Source organism: Talpa europaea, assembly GCF_964194135.1.
Source record: "Talpa europaea genome assembly, chromosome: 11".
Lineage (NCBI taxonomy): Eukaryota > Metazoa > Chordata > Mammalia > Eulipotyphla > Talpidae > Talpa > Talpa europaea.
This window is the reverse complement of record NC_140078.1, coordinates 98,117,637-98,140,433: the sequence shown is the minus strand read 5'-3', so window position 1 is coordinate 98,140,433 and position 22,797 is coordinate 98,117,637. Positions and strand designations below refer to the sequence as shown.

Genomic DNA, 22,797 nt, shown 5'->3' with positions numbered 1-22,797 from the left:
ATTTATGCACACAAGAATTGGGGTGTAGGCAGAGGTGCAGGGTTGAAAGGATTCACCAGAGACAGAGTGGGGAGCTGAACAGGCAGACTGACTACACTGCTGAGGGAAGCAGCGGGCGAGTCAGGAGAGGTCTGCTGTGCCATGTGGGTAGCTCCCTGGCCAGGGAAGAAACTCATGCCACAGTGGTTGCGGATAGCTTGAAAACACTGAGACTTTAACCCCTGCACCACCAGGGAGGCCCCGGAAATACAATCTTAAAATAGCTGTTGCTCATATTGAAAAGGGAGTATGAAAGGAATAGGAAAGGGAATATGAAAGGAATTTTCAGAGTGAGCGATACAATTTCAATAAAATCAAAAGCTTGTTTCAAAGTAACTTTTTAGAGATGATCTTTGACTCCCCCCCACACTATCTCCAAAGTCAGGGGTAAAACATTCCTTTAAGATGACAGCATCCAGAAGAAAGGCCTACACAACACCGTAGAAGATGGCAAGCAGAACCAGCAACATGCTGACAAGGACTGATTAAGTTTGCTAGCGTTCTGACAACCTCCCAAGCCGATGGGATGGGGCTGCAAGAAGCAAGGAAAACAAGGATCTAGAGTTGTCAATACTCAACAAAGGCAAGATTCAAGGTTCCGAGTGGACACCTGAAGTGGCTACATAGGACTTTTTGTCACAAAACGTGTATGAATGAAATACTTTCATGAATGAGCCGTGAGAACATTTATGTTGAAGAAGTCACATGCAAAAGGCCACATGATTCCATTCATATGAAACTTCCAGAAGAGGCAAGTCTATAAAGACAGAAAGTGAATGAGCGGTGCCCATGACTGAGAAGGACAGGGAAGTGGTGGGAGGGGCGGCGGTGGGAGGGGTGATGGCGCTGGGATGTAGGATTTCTTTGCGGGGGGGGGGGGGGGGGGGATGAAAAATGTTCTGGAACTAGATAATGGTGATGGCTGCATGGCCTTGGGAATATATAATAAAAGCCAAAGAACTGTACACATTGAGTAGGCATACTGTATGGCAGGTGGACTGTATTTTAGTAAAATGCTTAAAAATTTTTAAAAAAAAATGAGTGAACGAGTAAGTCCTTCCGTCCACGGTGCTCCAGGAGTCAGGCCGGAGGAAGAAAGGGCAGTGACTAGGAGGGGCCCAAGGAAAGAGTTTCAGCTTCACCTGGGTGCTGGCTACAGGGGAATGTTTTCTCTGTGATAATTCCTCGTTAAACACTTACGAATTGTGATTTGTATTTAAAATACTTAAAAGGAGCACTGACAAATATTTTGCAGGGCCTCAGATTCACTGAATCCCCTGAGCCCCCTGGAGCTGTGCTCTGGGTGCTCAAGCAAGCAGCAGCGGCCAGTCTTAAGTAGCAGGGGGAGGGGGTGAGGAGTGGGAGGGGTGGCCAGAGAGGAAGAAGCCTGGGGCTGCGGATTTGCGGATTTGCTCCTTTTGCAGCCTTGCCTGAGTTATACACTCCCCGGAGTCTACGTCCCTCACCTGCTAGGGAACACACTTGCAACTTTTGATTCTTCCCATGTAAGAACCCCAAAGTTCCTGCCTCATTGCCGGAAAGGTGACACGGGTCATGCTTGCAGTGGGCGCCCTGATGGTATGGGTGAACAGCCTTGCGGTAAGGATGTTTACTAGGGGAAGTGACAGATGAACGGGAAAATATTTGGGATCTGCTACTGCTGCAGGAGGAGCGAGGGCGTCTGAGTGGTGTCAGGGCGGCTCAGAGACGTCTGGCTTGAAGGCAAAGTGAGATCATGACGGAAGTTCTCAGAAATCTTGTATCTGTGTACGCTTGGAGTCCACTACCATGAACAGACACCAAGGCAGGAAATTTACTCACTCCCCCTGCCCACCTTCCCCTGCCAAGTGTTTTATGGGAATCCATTAGTACAGTAATAAAAGGTCAATTTAGTAACAGGATATAAAAGTACTGGATATTTTTTTGATGAACGTTTCCTTTCCATCCTTTCCTGGCCACCCTCTCAGAGCCTGAGGCCAGTCGCCCTCTGCTTCAGCCTTCTTTCTACCCCTCACCTGCTCAAGTTGCAAAGAACAGGCTCCTTTAATTCACATGCAGGATAAACACGTGGCCACATCAGGACTTTGCTTTACCCTGGCCAGAGCACTTGCTCAAGAAACTGCTGTCCAAAGGACTGGATTCAACCACGAGCAAGCAGGGTGTGAATATTTGGACATGGTCTTCCAGGACATGGTCTCTGCCTCACACGAGTCAGTAAAATCGGCTGCCCTATCTCACATCCCTTCTAAAGCTAACCATGCACCCAACACACGTTTACTGTCACAGGAGTTTAATGAAAGCCTTGTGACTCTGGCCACCTCTCCCCACCCCCAGGGTAGGTATATAAGGCCTGCTCTGGGCCTCCCTCTCCACCCAGCACTCACTGGAACTGCTGCTTTTAGATATACCTTGGAGGGCTGGAGGGAACAAGACCAGATCCCCAATGACTGGTTAATGAATAAATAACACTAACATCAGTAATGAATAAGAAGTCAAGATGTTCCATAGCCCTCATTCTGTGAGGATCCTTTTTTGTTCTACTCCACTCCTGTGCCTGCCTGTAAATGAGACATTTTGCAGGTACCACGTAACAACTGCCTGGGAAGGTTAGTCTATAAACCCAGGAGTACTGGCTTCCACCGACACTTGTGGGTTTGAGGCTGAGGGAAAGTTCATATATGCATTTTCCTCCTGGAGTGAGAACTTTCTATAGTCCATCATCACCTGACATTGTGGCAACATTTGCTTATGAAATAATCTTAGGAAAAATTTCTGTGGTTTACTACTAAACGACAAACATCTAGGTTGAAGAGAATGCCCACAGCACTGGGCTAACGAATTAAAGACTCTCTAAACCTACTGTAATCTGGGTTTGGCAGCAACAGTCCCATGAGTTATTAATAGGGCAACAGAGTTCACACTGCGTTAAAAAAAAAAAAAAAATCACGGATCTTACACGTTACAAACCTCAAGGAGGGACTTTCCCCTTCACATTCCCAGTGCAACAATGAACAATGCAAATGCCTAAGTGGGGTGAAGTGTCTCAGCCAGGCAACCCCTCCAGCCTGAACTGAAATTGACCACATCCTCCCTTTATTTCAAAGCACCATTAAATGATAAGCTAGTGAAGGGTCAGTGGGCAAAAAGTTAGCCTCTTCCTTGCTGCAACTCCCGTCACAGCCCATAATGCAAAGGAAGCTGCCAGTCTTCACAGCGCTTCTCTTCGACAGATGAGAAGCACACACTGGCCCTATCACATCCCAGAGGACACTTCTCTGTGACCTGCAAGTCCAGCTCTTCTTTATGCTACAGTCAATGGAGAAATAAAACTGTCATAATAAACCATGAAAAATCAGCCTCATTTATATTAGGATTCATGAACCAGTTTTTGAATATTCCTATTGACAATGTTAATAAAATGTTAATGAAAAACAAGCTATAGCTCTGAGTTTCTTGGCACAAAAACAAAGATCCAAAAATCTGCCACCACCCATGTTTATGCAAAATAATGGCGTATTTAAGAGAAACATGGTTCATAAACTGTATGTAGATTAACCTGCTGAAAACAACAGCATGTGCCCACCTGAATTTACTAAACATATTCAAATACATGTTTCTATGAAAAACTATTTTGCTAACTGCTAAGCATAGAACAGACACTAAATTGAGTTTCTTCAAATACAAAACAGGCATCTAACCACTGCTTTTTTCAACCAACTTCTCCAAAAACAAGTACCTAGGAAACACCCTGCATTACAAGGAAGCTTCCTCCCCAGCACAGACTGAGAACAAGCTTCAACACTGCAGGCTTGGTGTTCAGGACACTCACACTTACACGCTAATCCTCCACGCAGCTTTACTTCTGTTTTCCTCAGAACTTCCCTGGCTAGAAAGTCCAATATAAACAGCCAGAGGTTGTTTGGTGGAACTCACAGACCTTTGCTTTGAAACAGCCAGGGGAGATACCATTCTCCAAAACCAGACAGAGCTGTTAAGAGACGCGCTATGACCCTGCTCTGCTGAAGGTCAAGTACATGATCACTCCCCCTAACTAGGAAGCAAAATTGACATGTTCCTGCTGTTTTGCCAGATGCTGAAGCTGTTTGTCTAATAATATGACTAATTTGCTTCAAGGGAAGATATACTTTTTTGGAAAAAAAAAAAGATTTATTCATGCACACAAGAACCCGGGTACAGGCGAGATGTGCAGGAGGGTGGGAGGTTTCACTAGAGACACAGCGGGTTCTACCTTCACCTAGATTATTGCCACTGCTAAATACACCCTTTTCCCCCTTAAAGACCACCTTTTAGAACTCAGAGTGCATGAAAATGTTACCACGGAGTCCAACCAACTCAGAGTTTTAAAGCCAGAGGCGTGTAAAGATTTGTAGAACTCAGAAAATACTATTTTGCAAGCACCATCTTCAATTTCACAGTACATTTAAGGCAACATTTTAAAAGATACATAGTGTTTTTGCAAGTTCATTCAATAGGAAGGCAACAGTATAACAGTCTGCTTTATATACAAACCCCCCCATAAGGGCAAGATCACTGGGCTCATTTAACAATACTTTACTATACCTTCCCAGTGGGTGCCAGGCATGTGAATATAGGTCACAGTTCTGGGCTCTAAAGCCTCCCCTCCTTCGGGGGGGGGGGTGTGTGTGTCAAGATGAACATATACAGTCAGTGCAGATGAGAGGGTGACAATGGGCCACAGAACCGCTTCAAGTCTAAACTTCCCTTCTCCTCCAAGCCTACAGAGGGAGTTCCCAAAGGCCACAGTGAGCTAGAGACAGCGGGATGCGCTCTCACCCCCTCTGGCAGCCAGATGAGAACATCTGCACAAAGGCAAGCAGCAGTCTCCGGTTTAACCTGGAGACAGTACCTGTTGTACTACTTCCACAGACAGCTACCTACGTGATCCAGGTTGGCCAAGAAAGGACGGAAGACAGGAAGGCAGGAAGGAATGAAAGGGGGTGGGAGGGAGAGAGAGAGAGGGGGAGAGAGAGGGAGAAGCACAACGCAGAATTCACTAGGTACAGTCAATAAATGATGTATCAAGGGAAAGATTAACACAGGTAGCAGAGTTCACTTGTGGAGATCAACAGGTCTGCTCCTCTCACGGTAAAAATTTGCTCATGCCCTCTAACGTGGTAATTCTATTTCTGGGAATCTACCTTACACAAATTAACCTAAAAATAGAAAAATGGCATTTTATGGTTCTATTTTCAAACATAGAAAATTCCTCCCTTAGTGGTGTGTAAGAGGCAGAGCCTACGTTCTACCAAAATCTGAGATTTTGCACTGGCAGCAGGAGCCTCAATCTGGCCTTGCCGGAGGGGAGGGGAGGAGAAGGGAGGGGTGTTGTGTGTGTGTTGAGCCACAGCTTCACTAGACTGGCTCTTCACTAAGTGCTGGCTGCAGTTCCTATTTGCAAAGACACTTTTCCAACCCTCCTGCAGACTCTGTCAAATCATTCATCCATCCACCCACTCACACATTTATTTTATTAGCTCAGTGTCTTTTTAAGAATTCCACCTCTGTTTAAATCAAGAATAGTTGGCTTTTGTTGTTATTTGCCACTAGGTCCCTTCCAAAATCTAGAGCTAAATTTTCTAGAAGATGAGATTTATCTTTGTGACCTTGGGTTTGATAAACACTTTTAGATACATCAAAAGCACGACTCATCAGATTAAGAAAATGAGAAACAAAAAGTTGAAAAGTAAAAAAGAAAAAAAAAATTAACAAATCAGACATCAAGATAAAAATATCTGCTCTTTAAGAGAAACTGCTAAAAGACTAAGCTAAGCCATAGATTAGGAGAAAGTTTCTGGAGACCACTTATCTGAAGCACATGTATTTAGAATTTATAAATACAAAAAGAATTATCCATAATAAGAAAGCAAGCAACTCAATAAAAATAAAAAGATTTGAACATAAAGATGACAGGAGTGGCAAATAAGCATATGTAAAAATGCTCAGAATCATTAGTCACTGTACATACAAGGGGACAAGATAAAGAGATTTACAAAGAACTCCCAGGCCTTTACAAAAAGAAAACAACCCGGGCCTCCCCGGTGGCTCAGTGGTGGAGCGCTGGGTTGCGAAGCTGCCCGCGCCTCTGCGGCGCTGGTTCGATCCCCAGCTGCTCCCTGGCCACCGGAGGAGGGTCCCACATGGCGCGCAGACCTCTCCTGCCGCCTGCTGCTCCCCTCAGAAGTGCACTTGGGTCCTTCTGCTGCTCTGCTCCCCGCCCTGGCTCTGATGAATTCTCTCACCCTCCCGCGCTTCTGACTGTACCCAGTGCATGTATAAACAAAAAACAAACAAATAAATAAATAAAACATGCTTCTATAAAAAAAAAAAAAAAAAACAACCCAAATAAAAAAAAAAAAAATGGGGCAAAGAGCTAAATAGGCACGATGCCAAAGAAGACATATAAAGAGCCAAGAGGCACATGAAAAAATGTTCATCAGCATCTATTGCCAGAGAAATGCAAGTCAAAACCACAAGGAGATAACCATCTCACCCTCAGGAGAACGGCCCATATCAAAAAGACCAGAAGCAATGAATGCTGGCGAGGATGTGTAGGATGTGTAGAAAAAGGAACCCTTTTTGTCGGTGGGAATGTAAACTGGTCCGACCCCTATGAAGAACAGTATGGAGGTTTCTCAAAGGACTGCAAATGGATCTGCCATGTGACCCAGTAATTCCACTCCTAGGTAAAAAACCACAGTAATCAGAAAGGAAACTTGTACTCCCATGTTCACTGTTTACCATAGCCAGGGTATGCAAACAGCCTAAATGCCCCGAATTAAGATACAGTATACATACACAATGGAATACTACTCAACTATCAAAAATGATACTCTTATCTGCAGCAACATGGATGGAGGAGAAAGGATAATACTGGTGGGAAATCTACCAGACGAGGAGAGAGAGAGAGAGAAGGAGAGCGATGGTGTCAGTTACACGTGCAACACAGCGGGGAAATAAGGGTAAGATAAAACCAAATTATTGATTAAAACAAAACCCAAAAAACCAAGGCTTGAAACTTGACTGTGAAATGGGGGCACCCAGAGAGGCAGGGAGAAGAGAAGCGGTGGGGGAGAACACAGAAGGGAGGCAACACAGGGCCTGGGGGTTCTCTGGTGGTGGGTGCGCCACGCAACAATGCCTGTAGTGGGGGAGCCTACACTTCGATAATGCAAACAATAATATCACCCCTATTAATTCAATAAAAACTATTAAAAATAACATTGAAAATCAAGGACCAAGGAGAGTCACAATATTTTTGAAGATGAAGAATAAAGTGAGGAAAAAACTACCCTTTTATAAAATCTTACACAACACTTCAACATCAAATTTCAGGATGCCCAAAAACCTAAATCTAAAAGGCAACACTCACATTTAGTAGACAAGTTAAGAATGCTGACCATGGAGCAGGGATGAATTTAAGCAAGATATAGACCATGCAAACCAAAGAGGAAAATACTGATAAATATCTTAGAGTTATTTAAAGGATAAGCCATAAAACAGGATTTTTTTTATTTAAATTTTATTTTTTATATTCCCCATACAATTGCGACCCCCATATTTTGACCCCAAGCCCTCCTTTCCCCGCCCCCCACCCGTCATAGAGTGTCTCTGGTTCATAGTTGTCGATTTTGATATTTTCTTTCTTATAGTTATTCTCATAAAAGAGGGTATTTTCACAAAGCATGCAGCCAGCAAAGGATTAACAGCATGAATATACGAAGAACGCTTACGAATTAATGAGAAAAAGACAAACCAAAACAAAAAATAGGTTTAAGAACAGAATTTCGTAAATAAGGAGGTCCATAAAAACATAAAAAGTATTTTCAATGTCATCAATAGATGAGGAAATGTAAGTTAAAACCACATTGAGCAACAATTTCACACCCACCTGATTTGCAAAACACTAAAAAGTTAGCGCCAGCGTGTTAAGAAAGAGAGAGAACCTCAGTGACTCGCGTCCATCCGCGCCGGCGGGAAGGGACAAGGATACCTATTTCGGGAGCGGTGTGGTGTTACCTATCAAAGCGGAACATGAACGTCCCCTAAGACCAGGCAATCCCCCTATAGTCCTAAGTGACTTAATAATGGTTCCACCAACAAGGGACCGCATGTCCAACAGTGGTCCCAGGAGGCTATTCTCTAGCGCCCAGACGTGTGGCTGGCAGCATCATCTGTATCGGCAGTTACATTCTCTAATGTTCACACAAGGATGAACTCACCAGACAACTCATTTCTCAGAATACACTCCTGCTGCTACGCACCGCCTCACTTCAGCTATGCCGGCTAAAGCAGCCCTTCCGCTTACACGCTGGAGACGTAGAGTTGTCCTAATACCACCCTCATCTTCTCACGCCTGACTTCATTCAGGACTCTACGTAATGCCACCTTCTAAGTCTTCCCGGAGTTGTTCAGATAGTAACACCTGTCACTTTCTAACTCCTCACTTCCCTTTACAGCAGCTACTGCTCTCGCGACAGTTTATTTTTGTTTAATGCTTACTGTCTGCTTTCCAATAAAAGAGAAGCTACATGTGAGCAGCCATTATCTTAAAAATCAGAACAGTACGCAGCACATAGTAGGTAATCCTTAAACACGTGTTGAGTGGGTGAATGAAGGAGGCATTTCTGGAGCACCTTGAAATCCATCAAAGGGTGATTTCAATTTGTTTTACTAGTAGTACTTCCCCCGACTTCTACTACAGCCAAGACTCACACGCATTTATTCTCTCTATTCCTTTACCAAATCACACTTAAGTATGAACAAAAGATTAAGAAATGTACGAATGAAAACAACGTACAAGGACAGAAAGGAGATGAGAGTGGACCACAAGCAGCAACGCACTGCTGGGAGACGGAGAGCCCACAGTGGCATGGAAATGGACTCAGCAGCCAAACAAAGCGGAGCTCCAAATGACTACAGAGAGGGATACTAAAAAGAAGCACATTCATTTCCACCCCCAAACCCTAGAAAGGCTCACTAATAGAACCCTAAGCTCCACAGAAAGCTGTGTTGAGAAACAGCTTAAACTTCTGTGTTACACTCAGGCAATTCATCCCATCACCATCTCACGCTATTGCAGAAGAAAGTGCAGTCTGTGGGTGATGTGAACCAGAGGCCCCACACCCAGAGCCACCAAACGCATCCCCACAGTGAAGGGAGCGTCATAGGTTTTCAATCAGGGAAAGTATTCACAGGTGAGCCTCCTACCCTGCCCTCTTGTGCTGGAACTGAAATAAACAGCAACAGGCTGCAACAAGGCATACATTCCAGAAATGCAAGACTTCTTGCCTGGAATATACAAAACTGCCCCAGAAAGGAAACCTGGAAATGGTGACAACTGAGGCACCATCCAGTGAAATGGATGGGTGCCTATCTAATCACCCCTAGTAAAATCAAAACAAGCTAGTTGACAAGCCTTACTCAGGTACAAAAAACTTGTGTCTGCTTTTGTTTTTGGTTTTAGAGCTTCATTCTTAAATGAATCAGCAGTAAGGATCACTAGCCATTTGAAGGAATCTTCCATGAAAGAAAGGAATCTTTCTTAAAGAAACAAAATGGAACTTGGATAAAACAGCAACTATGTAAGAAAAAAAGGAGAAAAAAAAAGAGCAATAAAATTACAATTAACAGTTTCACAGAGACTGAGCTACTTACTGCCTCTCTAAGACAAGAAAAAAGCTGTCCCAGAAGATCTAACTGCTTCTCCAAAGAAGACCTACGGATGGCCAACAGGAACATGACACAATTCTCATCATCACTCATCCTCAGGGAAATGCAAATCAAAACCACAGTAAGCACCTGTAGGAAAGGCCCATCTCCTAAAGACTAAAAACAAGTGTTGGCAAGGTGTGTAGAGAAAAAGAAACCCTCTTACACTGCGGTGGAAATGCAGCCTGATCCAGCCCCTATGGGAAACAGTATGGAGTTTCTCAAAAAGATTAAAAATGGATTTACCATAAGATCAAGCAGTTCTGTTCCCTAGGCATCAACTGAAGAATACAAAAACACTAATGCAAAGGGAACTATGCACTCCTATGTTCATGGCAGCACTATTCACAATAACCAAGTCATGAAAACAACCTAAGCACCCAAAGACAGGATCAGGAAGATGTGGCATCTATACACCACTGAACACTACTCAGCTATTAAAGATGAACTCATGCCATGTGTGATGACATGGATGGAAATGGAGAGAATGATGTGAAGTAAATCAGAGGGAGAACAATAAACACCAGATGGTATTATGTGGAATATAGAGAAGCAAAAGCAAGGACCAGATAATGTCAAACCGGAGAACAAAGTGGAGAGGGAGCAGACTGGATTACAGCGGTGGCTATGATGTGGTAACACCTGGACAGGAGACCCTAGACCTCCTCAACACAAACGATAATGTAAACCAGTGGCAGCTCAGAAAAGTTAAAATTGCCCTAGGTTCTCCACCCCTCCAGTGAGTCAGCAGAAGGAGTACCATGCTGGGAGGCCTAGCCTCAGGAAGGCTGGGGGCACTGCCCCCATACCCCCAGTGGCAAATGCCAGTCAGTTGCTACCATACCCAAAGGAAAGTCAGCTCCTCCAAAGGCGCCAAACAGACCAAGAAATCAGCACAGTTGTCTGCTAAACCGACTCTTACAAAAGTGTAAACAGTGTCAAATAAGGTGGCAGGAAAGGATAAATTTTCAGGCAAAAAAAAAAAAAAAGCCAAATAAAAGGGAAAAAGAGAGCAAAAGAAGTACGCTGAAGTGGTTATCCAAGAAAAAGGAAAAAAAAAAAAAAATGACCTGCAGAAAATGGAGAAATTAAAACGAGGGCCCAACCTTTGAGGAAGCAGGAGAGATGAAACAGACAAATTTCTGGAACTACACAACTAAATCATGAACAGAAAATATGAAAAGTCTCTAACTAGCAGGAACACTGAATTAGTCACTACACCCCCAACAACTGCCCCAAACAAAACCCTGAGCCTGATGGCTTCACTGGTCAATTCTACCAAATATTTAAAGAATTCACATCAGTCCTCAAACACTTCCAAATAATTGAGGAGGGAACATGCCCAAACTCTTTCCATGAGCCCAACATTGCTGATACCAAAGTCAGACAAAGACCCTAGAGGAAAAAGAAAACTATACATCAATAATCCTGACAAAGAGCGATGTAAAGATCTTGAGCAAAAAAACTAGCAAACTGAATTCAATAGCACATTACAAGGATTATACACCATGTCCAAGTGGGATTTATTCTTGGAATGGAAGGCTAGTTTGAACATGTAAAAACTGGTCAATATGACACACTGACAGAATAAAGAAGGAAACCCGCATGATCACCTCAATTGACAGAGAAAACAAGCATTTGATAAAATTCAATACCCGTTCACGATGTAACATTCAACAAACTAGGAACAGAAGAAAACTATATCAACAATAATAAAAGCCATGTATGAAAATCCCCTAGCTTACATCACACTTGTAATGACTGAAAAATTTTCCTCTTAGATCAGAAGACACAGATGCCTGTTTTCATCACCTGTGCTGAACACTATAATAGAACTTCTAGCCAGAGCAATTAGGCAAGACACAAAATATAAGGAATCCAAATTGGAAAAGTAGTAGTAAAATGACCTTTATTTGCAGATGACATGACCTTCCATGTATAAAACCTTGAATATTCCACATAATAAGCAACTGTTCAAACAATTCCATTTATAATGTCATCACCAAGCATAAGATAATTAAGGAAGTGAAAGACTTGAAGACTGAAACTACAAAATTTAATAATAAATGGAAAGCCATCCTGTGCTCATGGATTGGAAGATTAGTATTTTAAAATGTTAATACTACCCAAAGCACCTAGAAATTAGATGTAATCTTTTACCAAAAAAAATCCTAACGATGCTTCTGGCAGAAAGAGAAAATCCATCTTAAGCCTCATATGAAATCTCAATCTTCAAAACAAGAAGGAAGTTAGATGTCCCATACTTCTTGATTTCAAAACTTACTTCAAAACTGTATTAATCAAAGCAGTGTGGTTCTGGTATAGAAATAGAGAAATAGACCACAGGAACTGAATAGAGAGAGCGCTTAGATATTACACTAAATGAAATAAACCAGTCACAAAAATATAAGTTCTGTATGATTCTATCTATATATTTAAAAAATGTAGTCAAATCCACAGAAAAAGTGGAGGTTGCCAGGGAACGGGGTGTGTGGTGGTTGGGAGACAATGGAAAATGGGGAATTGTTATTTAATAAATACAGAGCTTCAGTTTCACAAGATGAAAAAGTTGTGAAGATACAATGTACAACAATGTGAACATACTTAGATGGTTTGGATGGTAAATGTTATGCTATATATGGTTTTCATAATTAAAAAAAAAAAAAAGGCATAGTAGCCCAGAAATAAATTCTTTGTGTATATGTCAAATGATTTTCAAAAAGAGTACCAAGACTACTCTATGGAAAAGATAGACTTTTCAACAAATGGTGCTAGGAAAACGGAAACTGTCCACATGCAAAAGATTAATGGGACTGTAGAACAAAAGCGAAAACCATAAAACTCTTAGAAGGAGATATAGGGGGAAAGCACGACACCGGATTTGGCAATGGTTTTGAGGCATAGCCAGCAAAGGGAAAAATAAATTCGATTTCATCAAAACTAAAATACTCTTTCTATCAAAGGGCACTCAAGAGAGTGAAAAAGTAACCCACAGAATGGGACAAAATATTTGCAAATCACATCTCTTACGAGGATTTAATAACCATTATATATGAAGAACTACAAATAAACAACAAAACAATAAACAACAAAACAACCCAATTAAAAACTGGGCCAATAACTTTAAGAGACATATTTCCAAATATACACAAATGGTCAATCAGCTACTGAAAGGCATTCAGCATCACTAATCATTAGGGAAATGCAAATTAAAAGTACAAGATATCACCCATTAGGATGGCTCTTAAAAACAAACAGAAAAAACAACCAGTGTTGGTGTGAGTGTAAAAAAATGGGAACCCTGGGGCACTGCTGGCAGGAGTGTGAAATGGTGCAGCAGCTGTAAGAAAAAGTATGGTGGTTCCTCAAAAAATTAAGTGTAGAATTACCATGGTATCCAGCAATTCCATTTTTTGGCATATATCCAAAATAATTGAAAGCAGGTATTTGAAGAGGTATCCGTACACCCTTCTTCACAGCAGCATTATTCACAGTAGCCAAGAGGTGGAATAAACACGTGGGCATGGATGGAGGAACCAACAGAACATACACACACAACAGCATGTTTTAACATATAACATATACAGTGGTATATATATCCAACAGACTATTCTCCAGTCTTAGAAGAAAATTGTAACGGATGAACCTTGAAGATACTAGTGGATGAACCTTGAAGATACTAGTTTCGAACTAAGCCTGTAACAAAAAGGAGTCATTTGTATTATTCTACTTTTTTGAGGTACCTAGAGCAGTAAAGTTCAATAGAGAAAAAGAATGATGCTAAGGGCTGAGAGCAGAAGGGGATGGAAGGTAGTAGTGTTCTATGGGTACAGACTTTTCAGTTTGGGAAGATGAAGAAGTTCTGGAGGTGGATGGTGGTGATGGCTGCAGAACAACATGAATAAACTTAACATCAGAGAACTGCATACTTGAAAATGGTTATATTTTATATACATCTTATGTTTTATCACAATTTAAAAATGAACCTTCCCAAAAAAGGGACAATGTCTAATACTGATGAAATGTTAAACATCAAATCAAAAAACGTCAGTGTAGAGATATTTTTAGAAATGCATTAAATGCCAGAAGAAATTGAAGTTAGGATTCTGGATAAGCAAAGGATGGGGGTGGTTCTCGAGCCTGCTGTTTTCTGTTTCAAGCCAAACATAGTATCGGCCAACTTTTAAATCTGCATATGTACTACTTTGGCAAGAAAATGAAAACTGAAATGCCCAGTCTGTAAGAGAGCAGAATTCATCACATTTAATATAATGAGTTGGGCTTTCTAGGACACTGGGAAGCCGAAAACCAAGCAATGACTATTTTCTTCCACTTGAGGATGTAGCCTTCTCAATAATGAGTTTTGTTCAAAACTGGGAGAGCCCTACTCTATTAAACATTCCCTTACAAGGAATTTGGCTATTTGATGACAAGACTTTCCTGTTCAAAGAGCATCTGATGACTGAGAGTCCTTGGACAATCCCAGATGGGAACGGGAAGGTAGGGTGAAATCTTACCAATGTGTAAAGCTGCCTCACTCCCCATGTATAAATACACATGCAATTTATAGTGTTGGTATATGAGCAGTCTCTTTTTGCCAATCACAGTAAGTGATTTTAAATGCTCCAAGTTAACATCTAAATTTCTCCTGACTCAAGACATCTTAGAATTGAAAAAGCACCTTAACTTCATTTAGGCAACTATCCCTTTTCTCAACTGCCAACTACCCCTTTTTAAAAAAATATCTACATTGTTCTTTAGCAAGCTTCACAGACAATTCCACAAAACATATAGTTAGCAGATGCCTAGATTTAGCCATGTTAAATGAATTTTAGCTGTGACTATGGAAGGAACAGTCTTAATTTGCTTAAATAAGAGTAGTTTGACTTAAAAAAAGTGTTACAACGAAAATTTGAAAATAAGTTATAAAGACAATTGTCAGAAAACTAACAATATCATTAGCATTTAAGACACTTAAAAAAAATGAATCTAGGGCTTCCCCGGTGGCGCAGCGGTTGAGCGCTGGGTTGCGAAGCTGCCCACAACCTCTGCAGCGCTGGTTCGATCCCCGGCTGCTCCCCGGCCACCGGAGGAGGGTCCCACATGGCGCACAGACCTCTCCTGCCGCCCGCTGCGCCCCTCAGCAGTGTCCTTCGGTCCTTCTGCCTGCTCTGCTCCCTGCTCTGGCTCTGGTGAATTCTCTCACCCTCCCGCGCTTCTGACTGTACCCAGTGCTTGTATGTATAAACAAACAAAACAAACAAATAAATAAATCTTTTAAAAAAAAATGAATCTATCTCGGGCCTCCCCGGTGGCGCAGCGGTTGAGCGCTGGGTTGCGAGGCTGCCCGCAGCCTCTGCGGTGCCGGTTCGATCCCCGGCTGCTCCCCGGCCACCAGAGGAGGGTCCCACATGGCGCGCAGACCTCTCCTGCCGCCCGCTGCTCCCCTCAGCAGTGTACTTCGGTCCTTCTGCCTGTTCTGCTCCCCGCTCTGGCTCTGGTGAATTCTCTCACCCTCCCACGCTTCTGACTGTACCCAGTGCTTGTATGCATGTATGTATAAATCAATCAATCAATCAAAATAAATAAATTAATTAATTTAAAAAAAATGAATCTATTGTGTTGTGGTTAAAAGGTTCTTAAGTCACTCAGATATGGTATGAAACCTAGCAATCATTCTACTCCTCTCTCGTAGTGTTAAATGGAAGTATTAAATGAGATTGAGATTAGTAACACCTGGCACACTACACCTATCCTGCAACTATAGATGTTAGATATAAATACCTTACCCAACTGGAATCCAGCTGTATATACTGTTTTTTTTTAAAGTTTGATATATAATTTATCAATCATACAATTTAAAGTGCACAATTTAATGAGTGTACAATGAGCTGGGCTTTCTAGGACACTGGAAACCTGAAACCCAAGCAATGACTATTTTCTTCCATATGTCTATCCACAGACATATACAACCACTACCAGCCATTTTTAGACTGCATCCGTCTTTTTTTTTTTTAACAGTTTTTTGTTTTGTTTTGTTTTGTTTTTAAAGATTTATTTGTTTGTTTATTTATTTATACAAGCACTGGGTAGTCAGAAACGCGGGAGGGTGAGAGAATTCACCAGAGCCAAAGCGGGGAACAGAACAGGCAGACAGATGGGGGACACTGCTGAGGGGAGCAGCGGGCGGCAGGAGAGGTCTGTGCGCCCTGTGGGACTCTTCGTCCGGCGGCCGGTGATCGAACCGGCGCTGCAGAGGCTGCGGGCAGCTTCGCAACCCAGCGCTCAACCACTGCACCACCGGGGAGGCCCTGCATCCGTCTCTTTTAGATTATCACCCCCCAAATCTACCCCTAAGCACACCCATCTACTTCCTGGTATGTTTTCCTATTCTGGACGGACATTTCTTATGAGTGGAATAATACGTGTTTTTCTACTGGCTTTTTCACTTAGTATGTTTTCAAGGTTCATTCATGTTTTAACGTGTGTCAGTACAGCACTTCATTCCCGTTTATGATGGAGTAATATTCTAACATAGGCTGCGTTTTGTTACCCATTTGTCAGCTGATGGACATTTGGCTGTTTCTAGCTTTTGGCTATTTTGACAAATGCTGCTATAAACATTCATGCACACACAAGTTTTTCTGGGAATATATGTTTTTGTTTATCTTGGGCAGATATACCTAGAAGAGGAACTGTTGGGTCACATGGTAACTCTATGGTTAACATTTTGAGGGACCGCTAGACCATTTTCCAAAGTAAAAACATTCCATTCCCACCAGTTATACAGGTTTTCCAATTTCTCCACATACTTGCCAACACTTGTTATCAGACTTTTTAATTTCTAGCCTTGATGCAAAATGGCATCTCACTGTGGTTTTGACTGAGTAGAAATTAATGAAATCATGTAATGAATGTGAAAACAATATAGAAAAACCATGAAATAAGAAGGTAGTTCTCTGAAAAGATCAAATTGAGAAATCTTTAATTAGACTTACCCAAGAAAAATAATAGAAAATGAATAAGGAGAAACTGCTACTGACCTTAAAGGAAAAAAAAAAGGTCTGTCAAGAAATACTGGGAGCCTATTTGTCAAAATTAGATAACATAGGTGAAATTAATACACTTTCAAAAAGATATAAACTATCAAAACTGTTTACAGAAAATAGACCTCTAACAACTGAACACAGAATTGGCAACAAAAAAAACTACCTACCCAAGCCCAGATGGCTTCAATGCCCAATGCTGCCAGACATTGTAGGGGCAGGAAGGGCACAGTGCAGGTTTTCTATGATTCCAGCAGCCGGGTGAAGGAGGAATCCTGGAGCCCTCAGTGGCTTTTCAGGCTTTTATTGGGATTTTACTGGGTACACAGCAGGCAGGGGTGCTGGGGGGCCAGGAGGCTGGCAGGCCTCCCTGCCCCCAGCAAGCATTCACTCTATCTGGGCTCTCCGCTGTTCTCTGGTGGTCTCTGCTTCTCTGCTCTCTTGGCGTCCGCATGAAGCCGCCCTTATAAGCCCAGTCTTAGCCCAGGTGTATCCACTTACGCATCCCCACACCCTACTCCAGGTGCCCGCCATCAGGCATGCACATAGGACTGCAGGGATCCATCATCAATCCTAATGGTGGGCGGGCAGAAAAGCCTGATACTTTTTTACCTTACCCTACAGACATTTAAAGAAGAATTAATACCAATCCTTCATAACTAATCCCAAAAGAGAGGTCACACAGCTTGCAAATGGCAGGGTCAGGACTTAAATCCAGTAAATCCAGCTCCAGTATATACAGTCTCTCTAAATAACTGAATAAAAGTGAACACGTTACAGGACATCAGGCTGTTATTTTGTATTATCCAATTTTTGCGGGTTTTCTTGTTATTTGTGATTCATCTGGTCTACAGAGAAAAAGGCTGATCTGGGGACTCAAGACAAAATCATTTACAATGACTGACATTTACAACACTGGCAATGCTGCTGGTATCTCATTCACAGAGCAAAAGCATGGCACCTACTAAAGCTCGTTATAATGATAGTTTTTATTTCAACGACTTCCAGACGTGAAACTGAGATACAAGGTAGTCACCCAGCTAGCAAATGGTAGGGCTTGGGTCTAAACCCCAATCTGTCTGCTCCCTCCAGAGCCTGCTTACTATTACAGATTGTCTGCCCCCTCCTATCTACTCTGTGAGACCAACATCATGCTTGACCCTCTGACAATACGCTTTTGGGGAGCAAATGTCCAGTCTCATTATTCACCTGTCTGTCCTCTCTGGCCAACTGGCAGGAAAAGGGTATGATCCTTCACTGCTTGCTGACTGAATAAATACCTACTAATTACCCCTTGATTGAGATACTTTGATCCCACCTGATTACTGTTTAGCTTGAACTGATACCTCTTTTACTCATTTTGCCAATCTAGTACTATGTATTTAGTTTTATAGACAGTTTAAAGTCATTAAGTTCTAAATTTCAAAGAATATACACTTAACCCTTAAATACAGCAAAGAAATCTAGGAAATATTTTAAATAAGAAGGCTGCGTTAGCATTCCAAATTAAGAATGCCTTGTTTTGGGGAAGGGCCGTAAAAATGAATTTTTGCCATGGGAAACAATAGTTGTACCAGCTAATATTCCATTACTGGAAGGGAACAAGATATCTAGGAAAAAATTTCTGCTAGTAGATTGTCTGAATGCATACACAAAACTTACATTAGCCTTTATTAGCCTCTTCCCCTAGTGAATATGATCACTTCTTAGGACAGTGATGTACAGATTCCAAATCAGCCTCAATTAGAAAGTGAATTAAATACAAAATAACCTATGTATTAAAAAAAAAGATTTTCAGAGTAATTTAATTACTCCTACCACAAATTAAAGTAAAAAAAAAAAAAAACAAACAAGCATTTTTACCCCAATACTTTCTGTTTTGATAGCTCTTTCAAAAACATAACATTGGGCCTCCCCTGGTGGCCCAGGCAGTTGAGCACAGTGCTGTGAAGCTGTCAGCAGCCTCTAAAGCGATGGTTGGATCCAGGCCGGCGAGGGTCCCACATGGCACGGCAGACCTCTCCTGTCTCGCCCGCTGCTCCCCTCGGCAGTGTATTTCATCAGTCTGCCTGTTCTGTTCCCTGCTCTGTCTCTGGTGAATCCTCTCACCATCCCGCGCATCTGCCCTGTACCCCGGTTCTTGTATAAATAAATAAATAAATCTTTAAAAAAAATCCCCCAAAATATAACGTTACAACAATTTTGAAGTCTGTTTTTATATTGTCAATACTAATCATTATTTGCTGGGAGAGGGGCATTATTAATTGTACTAATACTATTTGCCTTAAAGTTAATGAGGGAGGGACCTAAAAGCTGAAAAAAATCTGCTCATCATTCTTTTTTTTTTAAAGATTTATTTATTTATTTATACAAACACTGGGTACAGTCAGAAGCGCGGGAGGGCGAGAGAATCCACCAGAGCCAGAGCGGGGAGCAGAGCAGGCAGAAGGACCGAAGCACACTGCAGAGGGGAGCAGCGGGCAGCAGGAGAGGTCTGTGCGCCATGTGGGACCCTCCTCTAGTGGCCGGGGAGCAGCCGGGGATCGAACTGGAGCCGCAGAGGCTGCGGGCAGCCTCGCAACCCAGCGCTCAACCGCTGCGCCACCGGGGAGGCCCTGCTCATCATTCTTATTGGTTTAAAGTGGCTAGGTGAATAGATCAATGACAGTTTGTTCAATAAATGGTGCTGGGAAAACTGGACTGCTACATGCAAAAAAATGAAGCTAGACTACTACCTCATACTATGCACAAAAATCAACTCAAACTGGATTAAAGAACTAAAGATGTAAGACCTGAAACCGTAAAATATATAGAAGAAAAAATAGACGCAACACTACATGACATACACCTCAATAACATCTTTATAGACACATCACCCAAAGCAAAGATAGTGAAGGAAAGGTGTAGGTTTTCTGCTCTCCCGCCAGTAGGATAGATGAGGGAACCCTGTGGTCCTGAATGCATGCCTGATGGCGGGCACCTGAAGTGGGTACACCTGGGCTGAGAGACTTTTTTTTTCCTTTTTTGGTGGGACCCTTGCTGGGGGCCGGGGAACGAACCGGCGCTGCAGAGTCTGCGGGCAGCCTTGCAGCCCAGTGCTCAACCGCTGCGCTACCAGGGGAGGCCCAAGACTGAATTTTTAAGGGCGGTGTCATGGGATGCCAGCAGAAGCAGAGAAGCCGAGAGAGAGAAGCAGAGCCATAGGAAAAGCATAGAGAATGTGAGAGAAGGTCAGAGAGCCCAGAGTGAAGACTTGCTGGGGGCCGGGAGGCCTGCCAGCCTCTGGGCCCCCCAGCGCCCCTGCCTGCAGTGTACCTGGTAATCTAAATAAAAAACCTGCAAAAGCCATTGAGGACTGACTCCTCCTTTACCGGGTCTGCTGGATCAGAAAACCTGCTCTGTGTCCATTCCTGCCCCTACAAAAGGATAAACAGCTGGGACTATATCAAATTAAAGAGCTTCTGTACAGCAAAAGAGATATTAACCAAAACAAAGAGACAGCCCACTGACTGGGAGAAAATTTTTGTCCACAATACTAATGATACGAGACTGGTCACAAAGAGCTACAAAGAGCTGACGAAACTTGAGAAAAACAAATAACCCAGTCACAAAATGGGCAGAAGAGCTAAAAAGACATTTCTCCAAAGAGGAAATGCCAATGACCAACAGACATATGAAAAAATGTTCAATGTCACTCCTAACCAGGGAAATGCAAATCAAAACCACAATGAGATACCATGTTACACCAGTGAGAATGGCACATACCAAAAAAAACTAGGGACAAGAATGTGGAGAAAAAGGAATTCTCCCGCACTGCTGGTGGGAATGTAAACTGGTCCAACCACTATGGAAAGCTGTGTGGAGGTTCCTCAAACTGCTAAAAATGGATCTTTCATATGATCCAGCAATTCCACTACTAGGTATCTTACCCAAAGGACACAAAAACATTAATTCAAAGGAGCCCCTGTACCCCTAAGTTTATTGCCACACTATTTACAATAGATAAGCTATGGAAACAATCCAAATGCCCCAAAATAGATGACTGAATCAAGAAGATGTGGTACATGTACACAATGGAATATTACCCAGCATAAACTCATGCCATTTGCACCAACATGGATGGAGCTAGAAGGGATCATGCTCAGAGAAATAAGCCAGAAAGAAAAAGAAAAATACCAGATGGTTTCACTTATTGGAGGAATGTAGAGAGGATCCAAATAAGGGATGGGGGGGGATAATAATAATAAAGTGAAAATCAAAATCGACAAGCAACTATAAACCAGAGACATTCTTCAGGGGGTAGAAAGGAGCAGGATAAAAACGGGTGGGAAGAGCACAAGGGACTATGGTGATGGTATACAAGTGACTGGGTAGTGGGTATTTCACACCGGACTACAACGGAGATGAGAAAGCATACACTGTACAAAAATGAAGAACGACATAAAAAATATATAAAATTAAAAATATAAAAGTAAATAAACAAATTGGCTAGGTGTACTTAATTTTAAAAGTCCTTTAAACATCCATTCTTTGGTAAATCTGTAGCTTCGTACTGGATATATGAGTGAAATAGGAATCACTTAAAAATGCAAGTCTGAATTCTTCTAATGGCTTCAGGTTGCAGTATGATGCCAGATTTGAGGACCTTTGGAAAAAGTTACAGAACTGGGTCAGAATCTCAGTTCTGCTACCGAGTGCCCTTGGCCAGTTACTTGTCTCTGGGCCTTGGTTTCCTCACATAAGAAATGGGAATCGTAGTAACATCAACCTCAAAAGGTAACTGTGGGGATTTAAAATTCTTGCATCCAGGGCTGGTACAGAATGAATATCAAAATAACAATATTCAGGAAAACAGATTAACTATACTTTTCATGATCTGGCTCTACTTCTCTTCTTTACACTTCAAGTCACCTTAATGTACCAAGCTATTTCACTCCTCTGCCCTGGATATCTGACTTAGAATGCCGCTCCAACGAATGCCACAAAGCCCAGCAACCTGACAAATGCTTGTCAATAAACTTCTACCTCTGGGATCACCTTCCTCACCTGGAGTTAAACTTTCACCTGTTTTACAATTACTCCTAACCAGGCTCCTAGAAATTTGGAAGAAAGGACCCAAGCTCATTCACCCTCAGCACTTAGCAAACCCCTAGCACATGGTAGATGGTTAGGAATGATCCAGAATCACAGAAACAGGTCTTCTAGGCCACATTATTGACAAAGTATCAAGTGTGCAAGAAACTAAGGCATGGAGTTAAAATCATACAAGTTTGATAAGCATCAGATTAGTTTTGGTTGAAGGTGAAATATATTAAAGGCATCTTACTGAATCAATTAGGCCACCCTACTCAGAGAAAAAAGGGTTAGGAATAATCGTTCTTGGCATTTCTATTTTCTTCCACAGCAGCATCCTGCTTCAGATTTACATCACATACTGACTTCACTGGGACTGTTTGGATACAACAAAGCACACTGATGTCCTTTTCCCTTCAAAAGCAAGAGTGCCAGCTGTTGTGTTAACCCATCACTCACCTCAGCCACCTGCTGGGTCCCCACTCTGTGCTGAACCAGCCCCTCCATATTTGTAGCCATGGTGAAGCAAGACCATTAGAGAACCTGTTTGGAAAGATGCGCAACTTCTATCAGGTGGGGAGAAACCAGGCTACTTGAAATATACCAGTAATTAAAATTCATCTTTGGTACTGTCTTGTGTGCAGATTTGTCTTCTGTAGAAGACACAGCTAGTCGGGTAGGCACATCTGGCTATAGTGCACCAGCTTCTCCAATTACAGGTGCCAAAATTAATGAGAAGAAACATTTCGATTTGGAAATAAGATTTCCCCTGTAAATATAAACAAAGATGGGGCCTCCCCGGTGGCGCAGCGGTTGAGCGCTGGGTTGCGAAGCTGCCCGCAGCCTCTGCAGTGCCGGTTCAATCCCTGGCTGCTCCCTGGCCACCGGA

General features: G+C 42.4%; 1 protein-coding gene across 1 annotated transcript in view; it reads right to left on the bottom strand.

Annotated features, from left to right (window-relative positions):
- The window catches only part of NR2C2 (nuclear receptor subfamily 2 group C member 2), a gene marked incomplete at both ends in the record, with an annotated part of 58,423 nt that extends 35,996 nt beyond the window's left edge, over positions 1-22,427 (bottom strand). Inside the window, one exon of the mRNA XM_084248113.1 lies at positions 22,368-22,427. Coding sequence (XP_084104239.1) covers positions 22,368-22,427 — 60 coding nt within the window. The remainder of the gene's footprint in view (positions 1-22,367) is intronic.
- Positions 22,428-22,797: the final 370 nt, after the last annotated feature.